Genomic DNA, 15,735 nt, shown 5'->3' on the forward strand with positions numbered 1-15,735 from the left:
AATTGTTTTTAACCCTTTAAGGAACACCGGTGTCCCTAAAATAAAAACCATTTTTTCTAAATATTTAGAGGACATAATAACTTCCTATAGTCAAAAAATGTATTCGTTATTGGGACACCGGTGTCCCATTCGTCCTTAATCCTTTAAGGACTATTGGGTCACTGGCGACCCAAAAATAAAATTTTTCCTAAGGCCATCTAAAGTCTTGATTTTCTATAAAAAGTCAGAAAAAACTATTTTTTCTAACCCTCAATTTTTGACCCTCTCCATCCTGAAAGGGTTAAAGGTCTTCACTTCTTTTTGATCAACATGTACCTACTCAAATCAATTATAAAGTCTTCATGAAAATGATCTTTTCGGTGACTTTTTATATATTTTTATAAAATTGAATTTAACCATATATCGAAAAAACATGTTCATAAAGTCGCCAAAGACCAAAAATTTGGTTTCCAAGTCGATAACATATAACTGGGAAACGGGTACACAATGCTACGTATTTTTCTCGAAAATTCGAAATTCCAAAATGTTGTAAAAAATTGTACAAACTCCAAAACCAAAAATACCAATGGATCGATCACCTAAAACCAAAAGTTCTCATGTGGTCCATGTATGTCCATTTGGAGAAATTATGTCTAAATTTAAAATTTTAAAATAAATCACTCGGGAATCGCCAGTGAATCAGAAGCGATTTATTTCGAAATGCTAAATTTTGACGTAAATTTCTCACGCGTAGAGGTCATTATATGAGAGAGGTGATTTAGGTGAAGATATGTTTTTGTTTCTTTGAGTTCGATCGTAGCATATGTAGCTGAACTACTGCGGCTTATACTATTCCCATGAGTTATTTTCGCAATGTGATTTTACTGAAAAACAATACGATTTTAATTTTTTTAGTATTAAAGGTACAAGGTTCTATCCTTCCGAAAAGTCATTTGTACACAGGACCGTGGAAAACAGAACACCCGTGTCACAAATCCAATACCTTATCCCTTAAACTCTTATTTGAGACCCTTATAATGATATAATTTAAGATTTAGTCCCTAAATTCATTGAATGAAAATTATGAAAATTTCTGTTAAATCTGCAATTGATGCAAAACCTTCAATAATATTACCTTCTAAATAAATAAACTTTATCATTGTTGCAATCCTTTCACTTTCCTTTCTATGTTTTTTCAATGCTCTGCTCCAAATTGGAAGAGGATGAATTTTGGGTAAATGAATAATACCGCTACTGTTGTATATAGCATTAGTTGTTTTGTTAAAAAAAAAAAGTAGAGTTAGTGTATTGATGGTGAGAAAAATAGTGCGGTTGGATTGTAAATGAATTTCAACACCTTTTTTTGTGCTTTTTCTCTAGCACTGTCATCATGTCTGTGAAAGACCAATTAATGACCGAAGTCGCGGAGCCACTAAATAGTTCCGGCAACAAGGTGACTATAGTGGGAATCGGTCAGGTGGGAATGGCCTGCGCCTTCAGTATACTTACGCAAAGTGTCTCCAGTGAGGTTGTCCTCGTGGATGTAATGGAAGATAAATTGCGTGGAGAAATGTTGGATTTGCAACATGGTACGGCATTCATGAAAAATGCCCGCATAGACGCGAGTACAGGTAATGAGAATTTTGTGGGAAAAGCCATGTGTAATGCTGTTTGTGTTTTGGGCAAAAAGGGAAGAGAGAATTTGCAGGGGACAGAGAAAGCCAGAGTCAATGCATATGCCAATTATTTACTGTGTGTCTTTCTCTTCGATAACTGAATTCAAATAGATTATTCCATTACGGCGGGATCACGATTGTGCGTCGTGACGGCGGGTGTACGTCAGCGAATAGGTGAAAGTCGACTGGATTTGGTACAGAGGAACACAGACATCTTCAAAGGTATCATACCAAAATTGGTTGAATACAGTCCCAACACCGTCCTCCTGATTGTATCCAATCCCGTGGATATCTTGACGTACGTGGCATGGAAACTGAGTGGTCTCCCGAAGAACCGTGTCATCGGCTCTGGCACCAATTTGGACTCCTCACGATTCCGCTTTCTGATGTCCCAGAGACTGGGTGTAGCCCCGACATCGTGTCACGGCTGGATTATAGGTGAGCACGGTGACTCTTCAGTGCCCGTGTGGTCAGGAGTCAACATTGCTGGTGTTCGTCTTCGCGAAATTAATCCCAGCGTCGGATTACCCAATGATAACGAGAATTGGATTGAGCTACACAAGAAAGTCGTTGAGAGCGCCTACGAGGTGATTCAATTGAAGGGGTACACTTCATGGGCAATTGGACTGTCTGTCGCATCACTGGCATCGGCATTTCTTCGCAACACCCACAACGTTCATGCCGTTTCGACTTTGGTCACGGTAAGGAATTCTATTGAATTTCAAAGGGCACTCATTGCATACACGCGTGTCATAGCAAAATTACCTCGTCATGTTTAACAAGACTTTTTGACCAATTAATTCCTGACATTTTAATTTACTTTGGGGTTTCATTTCAAGAACAATTTTGATATGATATCGAACGTAAAATAGCTATTCATTACTACTGTAGAGCACTTTATAAAACAAACTACATAAAGAAAAGATTTTAATTCTTTGCTCGAGCAGCTCCGCATGCCTCTAAGATTAATTTACTTGAGCATGTCATACTTTTTACAAGCTTAGTGAATATAATACCATTAGGAAACTTATAAAATAATGTAATATAAATGAAGGAATATAAATGTGCTAGACACACGTACGACTTAAGCCGAGAAACGGCTTAACGTAATTATAATCAAAATAATGATTAAACTAATAAACTACATTCCTATCAGTTTTCCACCAAGTCATCTCTCGACTTAAGCCGTAAGTCTGATTAGGGCATATGTATATAAATTTCTTTTGGATGATAGGTGAATAGACACCTCATTCTTCCAGATATTGAAGAAACCCAATTAATGAGCTTGGATTAACTTTTATCGTTGAGCAAACTGATTTTATCTAAGAAAGCACTTACAAGCTTATCTATAAGCCTCTCACTGTTTGGTTTAAAGCTACGCAGTTTAAATGAAGAAACCCAACACAAGAAAAAATAATCAAAATCGGTTAATAAAGATGTTAAAAGGAAGAGTCTGTCCAAGTTACAACAGTTTGTAACTTTGGTCAAGACAGGGCAAGATGAGAATGTGACATATCGTTTGAAAGGTCTCAAAACCAGCTATGGCATGTTAATTCTTCATAGAAATAGAGCAGAGGTGTGCAAGAATCGTTGAAACCGAATAAACGTCAATATAAGTTTGTTCAGGTAGCGTTTTGACCATTGACGTACAAGTTTCTTTTGACGTTTTTTTTTCACTTTTCAAACGGTTCTTGCACACCTCTGAAATAGAGAATGAGAATTTAAAAATATTGGACATACCATAGATGCGGGCAATTATGTCCTCCATGAATGACTCTTCCCCCTAATGTGACTTTACCGATCCAATCTACCATGTTTAATCGGAGAGGACCATTCTTAAACATTAGTATTAAAGGAGCATGGCAAGGAACTTCCACGTGTATTTAGAACTTTTCAGAATTAAATCGGTGCTCCTGGACAGTCCCCGGGGACTGACTAATCCTTCCACCACGAGGCTACTCGACACGATTAATAATAATAAGTATTAAAGAAGAGTTTATGAACAGTATGGGGCAAAGTCACTCACGGAAGACAAATTCATCCGCATCTACGGTAGCATTTTCGAAAATTGATCCTTTCAGTTTAAGCAAAAACTTTAGCAATGGTTGCAAGAAGGTATGTGTTCTGAAGAGTTGTATTATTTCATAAATTTTTTCACTTACAATTTTGATTACCTAATACTAAAAAAATTAATCGTATTGATAACCAGAGTAAGAATTTTTGTATAAATTTATTCAGTGCTCTATTTTATTTGTTCTTGAGCTATCTAGGAATTCTATGGATATTTTCTTTGATCGTTTAATTCTTTTAATAATTCAGATAAGTAATTATTAAAAAATCGAGGAGTTATATCGTATACTGTAATTTAAACATAACTGAAAGTTTCGCGATATTATGATTTTTGTAGATACAGATAGTAAGTTTATCCAATTTTTACATCATAATAAGGTTTCTTCATGATTTTTTTCCACAATTTATTGTTTTATTAGCCATCTGTTCATTTAAATAAAAAATCAATTGTTCCAACTCATTTCCCTAAATTTATTTAAATCGTAATATGCTCCTTCCAATTCAACATCAAAATATATTTATAGTGCCATATATTTTTATAGGAGGATTTGGTTTCTCCAGAACATTAAATGCATTTTAAGCAAAATCTGTTTATAAAAAAAATATAACTATATTTTCCTGCGATGACTGTCCCCTCGAATGAGGTCTTTGCAAATTAAATCTCTCTCACTCCGAATGACTAAATGAAATCTCTCAATTTCTTTTCCAGGGAGAACATGGAATAGATAAGGAGGTCTTTCTGTCTCTGCCGTGTGTTCTCGGTGCGACTGGAGTCAGTCACATTGTTCGTCAAATTCTAACAGAAGACGAGACAAAGCAACTTCAAAAGTCCGCCGAACTAATGAACGAAATCCAATGCGGTCTTAAATACTGATAAATGCTGGAATTTTCACATTTTCTCCAATCTAAGTACATTGAACATAACTGAACTGAAATGTATCATTGACTTCTATCTTGTATCATTTGCATTTTTCCAATCCTATAGTGGCATTTTCTGCAATAATGTTGCGTATAATATCGAATATGAAATTTCAAAATACAATCTACCTCTGGTTAGCCATTTGAGAGCAATATAATAGTTTATGTGACGTTGGAGATAAATATGTATTAAGTGGTTCTAAAATGGAATGTTTGATCACTATTGTGAATGTATTAAATTTGCACACTTCATATATAATATATATTTATTAAATGTTATGTAAAATTTACCGTTAGTTGTGTCTCTCTTGTCCAAACGGATAAAAATACAAAAATAAATATTTCTATACATTGAGGCGTTTACCATTTTACTCAACGTTTCACCTTCCCAATGTTAGCGAAATTGCAAACGTTGACGATGAGGTGGGCATAGAAGAGGAATACGTTTTAATTGGTAACAACGAATTAGTAACAATGGTTTGTGATTCTAATTTCTGCGTGATCTTGTGATCGTGCACCTGATAAGTGCCATATGCATCACGTTTACTTCAGGTTCAAATTCATGTATAAATATGTGAATTATTGCTGAATTTTTAATTAAGGTAAGAAACGTTAAGCAGTAATGTTCCGTTTTAGAATCGCCTTTGTGGCAGTTGCCACTTACTTAACTCTCGCCAGTGGAGTTGTCTTTGAATGTCCCGATTCAGTTCAGAAGTTCAACAATGAGGAACTGCTGCGTTGTCTGCAGGACGGATGGGAAAGAGTCTGTAAGTTGTCCTTTAAAACCTTCATTTCATTTCAAATTGTCTGAAGGTGAATTTAAACCAGCCATATTTTTTTAATCTTTTAAGGCGAGGCCAACGTGGACACCACTGTTCTGAATTACTATCCAGGAGCTGCTGTACGTGATGTCAAACTCTATCTGTTTGGAAAGGACGCCGTACACACTTATCATCTTGCCGACCTCTGTGACCTCTGCGCTAACGAAGATTTCCACAAGGGCAAAAAGACTATGGTGTTCGTGTCAGCATTCCCTCCAGCTGAAGGATACTCTGTCCTTTCTGAACTCTGGAAGCTTCGTCAAGCTTACCAGGATTGTAATCTCGTTGTTGTTGATTTCGCTTCAAACGTTGAACAGCTCTACAGCACCCTTCATGCTAACTTCGATCATGCAGCCCATACCGTGAAAAAGGTCTTGCACTACGTTATAGACGGAAGTTACGTGCTCCCTCAGGATTGCTACCTGGTCGGTTTCTCTTTCGGTGCCCAAGTTGCTGCTCGTGGTGCTGTATTGCTCAATGAGGAGTGCGATCTCTTACCACACTATCTCCTTGCTCTGGATCCAGCTCCCAGCTGTGACGGCGTCAACTACGTCACCAAAGATGTTGCTAAGAAAGTGGTGTCTTTGCACACCAATACCGGCCACTACGGTGTTGAGGTCGATGCTCACGTCACACTCTTCCCCAACGGCAAAGTACGTCTTCAGCCATGCTGCAAAACCAATGTGTGCTCCCACTATTTGTCCGTTGAATTGCTCGTGGAGGCTCTCTGCAAACCCAACAGCGTCCTCTTCGTCAAATGCCAAGATTGGCAAACCTTCAAGAAGGCCAAGTGCGAATACAGAAACGTCCTTGCTCTGGAACTTGAAACACCACACTCCTCTGAAGGAACTTACTACTGTCACACTGCCGATCATTCTCCCTATGGTCTTGGCAATGCTGGTCTCAAACCCTAAATCAAATGTTCTTCCGCTATAGAAATAATTTTGTGCACTTCACTGAGAAATAAAGATGTGGCATTTTCACTCAGCTGTTTTTATTAATTGTTTAATTTGATATCAAGGGTCGTTCAGGTAACAACGATGTTTTGTAATATTTTCATGACTTGAAGAGTTTAATAGTTTAATAGTCGATTTAGGGTGATAAGATTTCATGCAGATGCATTTTAGCAACACACGTAAAATTTCAAAAAGATAGTGAAAAGATAAAATGGAGCTGTGTTATGAAAGTCACAAGTAATATATATATTTTTTTTAATCTCCCAAACTATAATTTTCAAAAACTTTCATGTTCTAAGATCGGACTCATAATTTTCCAAACTACCCTCTCCGTTCCGCAAAAAAGTGTTTGCTAGAATATATGATTGCTATTTAAATTGATTTATAAAAGACTTATAACTGGCAAAAAAGGATTAAAATTGACCATAATCCTCTGTTTTATATATATCTGGAATTAAAAAAAATCAACGCTCTGTATTTATCGCTATAATTAATATTTAGGTGAGATTCTTAACAATCTCACCTACTATAATCCTAACAAAATCTCATGTCCTCCGATTGGCCCCAAACTTTGCCAGAATGTGTTTCAGCACTTCCTGATCACGAATATATATGCCCGGCCGGAACAAAATCGGAGTTATAACATGTTTATATGATACTAGTCTGACAAAAATCTGAGTCCGATTTGTATTATATGTGTCATATATAAATATAAGATATTCGTTTCTTGAAATTGTCCGAGATAAGTACCATTCGTTCTACAGTGTCTTTGATATATTCCACAGGTAGCAATAAATGTGCAAATTTTTCATTCTTTTGCAAAGAATTTTACGAAAATAGTTATTAAAGTAGTTAAGGACGCTTGAGATATACATTTCATGTACGAAAATTGTCTCATCAGGTGCAAAAATATAATATTTGTGATTCACACGGACATGGCAGTCTCACTAATACTAATGCTGCCAAAAAGTCTCTTCCACTAGTAAAACGACAGAGTGTTTTATATGGAGAGTAGGCCTAAAATCGCCCTACTATCCCGACTATAGTAGGCCTACTCTCCCTATACGTATATAATATTTATCTAATATTGTATAACATTTGTTCCGGCCGGGTGTGGCTAATTTACGTTCCCGGCCGGCCGGCCGGCCGCTCTTTGGAGCTCTTTGGAGCCCAAACTTTGCCAGAATGTGTTTTGACACTTCCTGATCACGAATATATGGATGGCTAAAAACCGTTCCCGTCCGTCCGTCCGTCCGTCCGTCCGGCCGCTCTTTGGAGCTTAATAGCTCCTAAACTAAAAGAGATATCGACTTGCGGTTTTCGGCAAAGGTTATATATCGTATGAAAATTGCAACTTGGTGCATTGACCCCCCACCCCCCACCCCTCCTTCCGCCATTTTGAAGACCCCCCTTTTTTTGTTTTCTTAATGGCTCCGCCCCTATGGCATCGATTGGGCTCAAATTTTAGAATGTTATAGCTGGGCCTTAGGGCTTTCCATCAATACCAAACTTAAGGTCCCCCGACCCCCCTGATCCGAGCTATAAGGGTCCAAAAAAAAATTCTTAAAATGGCCATAACTCCGGTTCTAATTATCAGAATTTAAAAAGTGAGGGCTTTTTGGAAAGCTCTCATGAAATGCCACTTCCCCTTCTAACATCGCAAGTTCATAAAACCACCGCTAGGGGCGCTATTATTAAAAAGAAAATTTTTAAATCTTAAAAGTTAAATAACTCAAAAATTCCATTGTGCATCGGGCTGAAAATTTAGTATGTTGTAGCCGTTGATTATACCTATCAAACAAAAAAAACCTTAAGTCGATCCATAACCCCTGACCCGAGCTATAAGGGGTCAAAGTTCGAACATTGACCGGCCTCTATCTCCGGTTCTAATTAACATAGCGACCTAAATTTTACCTTTTTGGTTTCGTCTCGATGAGCACTTTCAGATGGAAGTTCAAAAAGTCACCACAGGTGGCGCTGTGATAGCGTCAAAATTCATCGAAATTCAAAGTCACTTTTCTCAAAAACGGCATTGTGCAAGTTAATGAAATTTTAGTATGTTGTAGTCCAGTCTAGGACGTTTCCAAAATGGTGCGTATGCGCGCTGTGGTTTCAATAGAACCGGAGATATGAGGGGTCAAAGTTCACGAAATTCAAAAAATCATATCTCCGGTTCTATGTGACCGATTTTGATGAATGAGGGCTTAAACGAAAGATCTCACCAAATGCTACAACTTTCTAGCATATTTGAACTTCGTGGGACCAACACCAGGGGCGCCACAGTCGAAAAACCAATTTCAATATCACATAACCTCAATTATCTCGACTGTCGCTGAACCGATTTTGATGATTACTTCAACATAATTGTAGAGCACATTTGTCTCTACATTTCGTCCATACATCATTTTCCGCTCAGACTACGCTATCACTCCGATTTTGCCGTTTAAGTGTGAAAAAATTGATTTTTCCCATAATAACGCTTTGAAATCACTCAGATGCCAATTTGACTGCCTCTACTCCACCAAGACACTTAAAATAGGGGTTTAAATGGAAAGTCCCGCAAAATACAACAATTCTTTGATTTAGTTGAAGTTCAACAAATGAAAACTTGGGGCACTCTGGATGAAAAAATGAGTTAAGAAACAAAAAACCTCGCTTATCTTGGCTTCTGAGTAATCGATGAGTTCAAGTTGTCTGAGTAATCGATGAGTTCAAGTTGTACGGCAAAATTATAGAGAACATTCTGGTCTACATTTCACCCATATAACACTTTTCTGTCAGTTCATCCAAATCCTTGACATTTTGGTTCAAATACAAAACTTGTATAATTTCACGAATTTGATTCAAGATAACTGAATGGCGTCTCCCTACTTCAGCATCAAATCGAATTTGCATGCACTCCGAGTTAGCTCACGTTAAGAATCTCACCTACATAAGCCGGTTAGGATTATCTGTCCCTTTTTTTTCTTGTACTGCAGTTAAAATTATTTCATGATTTTTTAACACAGTTTTCACTAACATCTGAAGAATATTAAGAAAAAAACTAAAAAAATTTTCAAGATGATTGGTCTAATGTTTTTATATTGTCTGACGTTTCGATCCTTGATTGGGACCTTCTTCAGGGCCTACTTACAATTTTTAAATCTTAAAAGAGAATTTACAAAATTCACTTAAAATAGTTTCCTCTACAGTTTTTTATGTGAGTTTGTAGAAGAATCTATATTAAGTACGCATGATTTATAGGTGTATACCCAAGAAACATTTTTTTCTTAATATAGTCTTATAGAATTCCTTAAGTACGGCACTATAGAACCAAAAATCTTTTTGTTTGCTTATAACGCTCTTGGTCCCATCATTGAGATTACTATAAGTAAAGTGGCGCACTCTTAAGGATCTTAAGAGCTCCTATAGGAATTTCTACAGAAAATTTTCACTTTAAATCTTTTAAAAGTGCACTAAAAGACTTGTTTAATACTTGGTTCTATAAGGCAGCTATTTTGCTACTTGGGTAACGATTTCTTACCGATTAAATTAATTCACAATCATAAATAAATTTCGACCCAGAAAATTAGTTAAGAAGTGTGCATGTTAGAATGTTCTTAACATTTGTAACATGCCTACGCTCAAATAAAAAATATATTCGAGAAAATTAAATCAAAATCGATTTCCTAACAAATTCATTACCGATTGAGCCTGACATAGCGGGATTCGAAATTTTAATACTTTTTCAAAAAATCTAAATTTAAGCAAATCAATCAAAAATAAACTCTCCGAAACGATTGACCATTGACTTTCAATAATTCAAAAATTACGATTTTTTCGCTTTTTTGCGAGGTGTAATATTCGGCTAGGCTATCTCTAAAACATATCTGAAAATAAAATAAATCTATAGTGCCGTTCCCGAAATAAACCAAAGAAACATGGTTCCGGAGGGGTTGGAGTTGGAGGGGGCTTAGGGGTGGTGGTCATCAAAGACGGGAAGTCGTTATGTCTTACTGTTTGACTTCTAGCTCGGGAACAAATTTAAGGTCAAGTAAAAATATTATTTCTGAAAAGAAATATTCAATTATCGGTAGGGTAAAGTGATACAAGTTGGACATAGTGTTACAAGTTGGACAATTCGCCCGTACAAGTTGGACATGGCTTTTTTCTTCATAAATACAGTACAAAATTTGTTTTTAAGCACATGGAACCAAATTAAAAAACTAAAGCATTAAAAATATACAAATAAAAATGAAGTACTAAATTTATCAAGAAAAAAAGCCCTGTCCAAATTGTACCATTATTCAATTTTTCAATTCAATTCAATTTATTCTCTCACTATGCTTGATTGCGGCTGCCGACCGACTTCACTACCGATCTCATCAGGTAAACGGCAGAAACCACTGAATCACTGATCGTATATGCCAAATTTTGTACATGTTATATGTTAACAATTATACAATTATTTTTTAAACCATAAAATGTGAGTGGCAGTTGTTGTATGGAATCGGGAACAAGCATGGTGAGGTGTGAGTCTCAGCTTGGCCAAGAAGGCACGTGTTGCTGAAACTAATATATATACATATATATGGGAATGAAAGGACAAGAAAGGGTTATAATTAGGAGGATTAGGAATTGTCTAAGCCAGAAAAAGAGGCAGCGTGCAGGTAGGATCTAAGGGAAACAGATTACCCATGGCAATTGCGTCACCACGATCCAAGCACCCAGGAGCCGCTCCGCCACCCTTAGTCAGAGGCCCTATCAGCAGGGTGTCCCATGGGGTAAAAATGTAAAATAATGACGACAACTATGGCCTGCATCATAAAAGCTAGCCCCTGTACATTGGTGGGTAAAAAAGAGGCGGAAGGCCCAGAAAAAACCCCATAAAAGTGGCGACCCACCATGAAACAGGCCAAAAAAAAAATAAAAATAAAAATAAAAAACATGTGATAGAAAACACCCCAGGTAGTTAAAGAGGTTATAAGACGTCCTACAGACAGGATGCATGAGTGTGGAGCAACGGGGCAAACAACCGGGATACTAACAGCGCTCGGACGCATAGGAATGCCACAGATGTCTCCTCAGGAGATAAAAGAGGGAAAAATTGCCTGCAGTATGGGATCTGAGTTCTCTAGGAAGGTCATTGAAGAGGGCGGGTACTTGATAGAGAAAACTACGTCTAAACAATTCAGTCCTAGGAAGAGGTAAGTTCATCTGCGGGCCCAGGCGCGATTGACGACCTCCCCTCACACTAAAATATCCACAACGCCCAAAAAATACCTTTAGAGTCTTAAAAACATATAAATATTTGAGTGGGAATATCCTAAGGTCCAAGAATGCTTGCCACAAGGAATCACTTCTGCGCTTCTGGAGGATAGAACGGATAGCAAATCTCTGGGCTCGAATGACGGGTGCAAGAGTAGTTGCATAGGTGCCCCCCCAAAAAGGTAGCCCATAGAGTAACCTGGACTCCACGCAGGAGAAGTACATAGCCCTTAGCACATTCACCGGGCAAAGACGGGCAATGCGATATGTACGACTTATCAACGGCAGAAGTGAATTTGCCATGTTCTCAGTGTGAGCCTTCCAGGACAGCATTTCATCAATATGCACCCCAAGATATGTGTAACCGGACACAAAAGGGACGGGAATACATGTGTCCAAACATTGAATGCCAGTGCAAGAGGGTGAATGACAAACAATTTCGGAAATTAAACCGCCAGATCTAGGTGGCAAAAAACGTATAGCCCTGGACTTGACACTGAGGGCCATCAGGTGATCCACCATGTACGCTCTGACCAGCTGAAGGTCATGAGAAACATTAAGATTGACACTGTCCCATGAATTACCCTTGCAAATCAAGGCAATATCATCCGCGTAAGCTACTATCTTGCCGGATACGCTCAAACCAAGGAGATCATTAATATAAATGAGAAAGAAGAGGGGGCCAAGAACGGTTCCCTGGGGCACCCCAACTCTCACCTCAGCAGGGGCACTAATGGAATCACCCACTCGCACCGACTGTGTTCTTCCTCCAAGGTAAGAGGTAAACAGCTCTAACGCGAGACCCCTCACACCCAAACACTCAAGTTTGTGCAGCAGAATTCTGTGTGAGACAGTGTCAAATGCCTTGGATATGTCCAAAAATACTGCTAAAACCCTCTCACTGGCGTTAACACCATTATATATCTCATTGAGGACAACCTCCATCGCCCTCTCAGTATTGAGCCCACTTCTGAACCCAAACTGCATATTATTTAATGCACCAGTCATGGACAGAAAGTCCATCAGGCGACCACTAAGTACCCTTTCAAACAACTTGGAAAGAATCGGCATAAGAGAAATTGGGCGGTAGTTATCACCTGCAGTCCTATTACCTTTTTTAAAAACGGGAACCACAGTAGCAATCTTGAGGCACTGGGGAAAGACACCCCTATCTATGCAGCGGTTGATCAAAATAGCAAGGATATCAACAACATTTAGGGCCACCCTTTTGAGGCATACAGTGGAAATCCCATCACAACCCACAGACTTCTTATTAGGAAGCTCGTTAATAAGACGGAGCACTTCAAGACTACTTACAGGTCTAAGGAAAAAACTTGGCTGGGCCCCAATAGTAGGAGTAGCAGGCTCCACTACAACATCCCGTGGGGAATCAAGCCGGCAAACTTCCTCAATAATTTTATGCGGAGCATTAATAAAAAATTCATTCATATGGTCAGCTATGGTCCGTTCATCAGTCACAGGATTCCCATTAATAATAATCTCCCTTAACCCCTTTTTATTTACACTTCTACCTAACAGATCGTTTATGATTGACCACTGCTTCCTCGCGTCCCCCCTTGCCCGGCGAAAACGATTGGCATAGTAGTCAGACTTCTCCTGCCTAATCCTAGACCTGACCACACATTGCAAGCGTTTCACCCGCTCCTTGAGACGCTCATCATCTGGATGCCTTTTTGCCAGCTTACTTAAATAATTCTTTTGATTAATCAGTCTAACGAGGGATTCTGAGATCCATGGCTTTAAGCGTTTAGGAGATCCCTTACCACGACGAACAGCTGTGCTGGATTCAATGTGTTTCTTAAGGCCATCAACAAATAAGGAGAATCCCATAGATGGATCCTCAGTGTCAATCACATCCTGCCAGAACTCAAGGCGTAATCGATCATTTAAGTCCGAATAATTAATACTCCTAATTACAGGGTGAGTAGGATGAGAATTGCAATGAACGGAGACAGAGACTTTACAATGCAACAAACAGTGATCAGAAATCCCCAAGTCAAGAACTGCACAGGAGTCATCAATTGTGGGAGACAATTGTTTAACAAATACATTGTCAAGGCATGAGACAGAAGTACCAGCAATACGAGTTGGTTCAATCACCAAGGGATCAAACCCGTACGAAGAAATGAGGAAAACACAATCATCCCTCTCACGCGTATTTGATAAAAAGTCAATATTAAAATCACCTAAAATATAGACACTATTAAAATGGCTCATCGAAAGCAAAATCGTCTCCAGTTCAGCGAGGAAAAGAGCAACACTAGATGAGTGAAGTCTATAAAGACATAAAAAATAAAACTTAGTGCCAGAGATATCACAAATAATAGAAGCACAATCGGCTGAGACCATACTATGCTGAATGAAATCAAGTACTTTTATAGAATTTCTGACATAAACAGCAACCCCTCCCGCCCTATAATTGATGTTACACTTCGCATAAAGCTCGTAGTCATTGACCACAAAATGCGGTAATTCCCAATCATTAATCCAGATTTCGGTTAGGAATAAAATGGAAGGAGGGGGAGAGGACAGGGAAGCAACATGAGATAAGAGGGCATCAAAATTTGCCCTCATACTGCGCACATTTTGTACTATAAAGGATAAGTTATTCATATTCATGATTTAAACAAATCCAATCCTGTCTCTCATCCTTCTAAGGAACCTCAAGTAGATTGGGCATTGCTTGTCGCTAGCATAATGGTCCAGAGGAATCCTGCGTCCCTCCCTCTCAGATGCTCTTTTACAATTCACACAGCAGATACGGTTAGTTTTGCAAAATTTCAGCTCATGGTTTCCAGCACACCTAAGACAAATCTTCCTTTCCTCCGGACATTTCGCCTTCAGGTGGGAATAGCCACAGCAAGTGGTGCACCTTCTGACATCGATACCATCCAACACTCTGCAGACGTCCCATCCAAGCTTCACTCTTCCACGAGCAAGCAGGTCCTTGTAGATTAAGGGAGGAACCTCAAGCACAACCTCGAAGTACCTTCCACCTCTTAAAGCGCGTGAAGTTACCACTCTCAAATCATCCGGGACAAAAGAGAGGTCATTCTGGATCGCTAAGTGATTCAAGAGTTTTCCAGGCTCCCATTCTTCGGAGAGTCCCGTTAGTTTAAGCCTTGGCAGCATAACTTTTGCAGCAGATACATCATATCGCTCACTCAAATCCCTCTTTACAATTTCCTTGACCTTGTCTAGTGCGTCCGCATCGTCACACACCACAGCAACACCACCACCGCCTGCACCACGCAGTCCAGACACACTAATCTTAGTTGGATCCACAACTGATTTGATTTCACTCCTTGTGGACTCCTCCTGTTGACCATCATTTTTCGGACGAATAATACACACCGGTTTGGATTTCCCTACTGTCCGTAAAACATCAGCATAAGAAGGTTTGGCACAATCTCGAATTTCAGGCCCTCCAGAGATATTCACAATCGCTTTTTCAATCTCTCCTACATGATCCTGTATTTTTTTTGTCGCACTGGCCACAGAATCTCGGGTATCATTTGATACATTAATCAACTTGCCACAATTCTCATTGTACAGGGTTACACCACGTCCAATGGTATTAATCTGCCCAGTTTGCCTCTGAACACACTCATCTACTTTATACGTGTATTGCTGGATGATCATAAGCATTTTTTTAAGCTCCTTGTACTGTTGCACATTGCTATTATCTTTGCACCCATCACACATGTAGAAAATATTCTCCCTCACTGACCAAATTTTATAATCTGCATGAGTGTAATTAATACATTTCAAGTGATAACTCGCTTCGCACAATTCACACTCTATATGCTGATGGTCAGATGCCAGCTTATCACAAACACCACAATTGGACACTTGGTCCATTGTGTTAGTGAAAAAAAAAAAAGAAGTCTTTAAGGTATATTTCAAAAAACTCCAGGTGAGTCCGAAGAAAGCCAAGTTCTCAACTCCACAAAACAAAATGTCAATATAAAGCAGCAATAACTAATAGTAACTTATATCGTCAAATCACAAAGATATCACAGAACACAAGGAATTATTTAGAGACCA

The 15,735-nt window shown here is 38.6% G+C and overlaps 2 protein-coding genes across 2 annotated transcripts; both read left to right on the plus strand.

The window, feature by feature from the left end:
• The first annotated feature begins 1,013 nt into the window (after positions 1–1,013).
• Positions 1,014–4,998, plus strand: LOC129797876 (L-lactate dehydrogenase). Its single transcript, XM_055840745.1, has 4 exons — positions 1,014–1,213; positions 1,360–1,610; positions 1,767–2,356; positions 4,435–4,998. Exons 1-4 carry the CDS (start codon positions 1,167–1,169, stop codon positions 4,597–4,599), a joined length of 1,053 nt encoding a protein of 350 aa, XP_055696720.1. The 5' UTR covers positions 1,014–1,166; the 3' UTR covers positions 4,600–4,998.
• A 107-nt stretch (positions 4,999–5,105) lies between these two features.
• On the plus strand, positions 5,106–6,447 carry LOC129797877 (uncharacterized). Its single transcript, XM_055840746.1, has 2 exons — positions 5,106–5,410; positions 5,495–6,447. Exons 1-2 carry the CDS (start codon positions 5,266–5,268, stop codon positions 6,376–6,378), a joined length of 1,029 nt encoding a protein of 342 aa, XP_055696721.1. The 5' UTR covers positions 5,106–5,265; the 3' UTR covers positions 6,379–6,447.
• The last annotated feature ends 9,288 nt before the right edge of the window (positions 6,448–15,735 follow it).

Source organism: Phlebotomus papatasi, chromosome 1, assembly GCF_024763615.1.
Source record: "Phlebotomus papatasi isolate M1 chromosome 1, Ppap_2.1, whole genome shotgun sequence".
NCBI classification, from domain to species: Eukaryota; Metazoa; Arthropoda; class Insecta; order Diptera; family Psychodidae; genus Phlebotomus; species Phlebotomus papatasi.

What these genes read in the sequence shown, in the direction of transcription:
- LOC129797876 (XM_055840745.1), top strand. Translation starts at nt 1,167, where the DNA reads ATGTTTTTTCAATGCTCTGCTCCAAATTGGAAGAGGATGAATTTTGG. An exon ending in TGGAAGAGGATGAATTTTGG is followed by an intron (nt 1,214 to 1,359) that starts GTAAATGAATAA and finishes CTTTTTCTCTAG; the next exon opens with CACTGTCATCATGTCTGTGA. An exon ending in CCGTTTCGACTTTGGTCACG is followed by an intron (nt 2,357 to 4,434) that starts GTAAGGAATTCT and finishes TTTCTTTTCCAG; the next exon opens with GGAGAACATGGAATAGATAA.
- LOC129797877 (XM_055840746.1), top strand. Translation starts at nt 5,266, where the DNA reads ATGTTCCGTTTTAGAATCGCCTTTGTGGCAGTTGCCACTTACTTAACT. An exon ending in GGACGGATGGGAAAGAGTCT is followed by an intron (nt 5,411 to 5,494) that starts GTAAGTTGTCCT and finishes TAATCTTTTAAG; the next exon opens with GCGAGGCCAACGTGGACACC.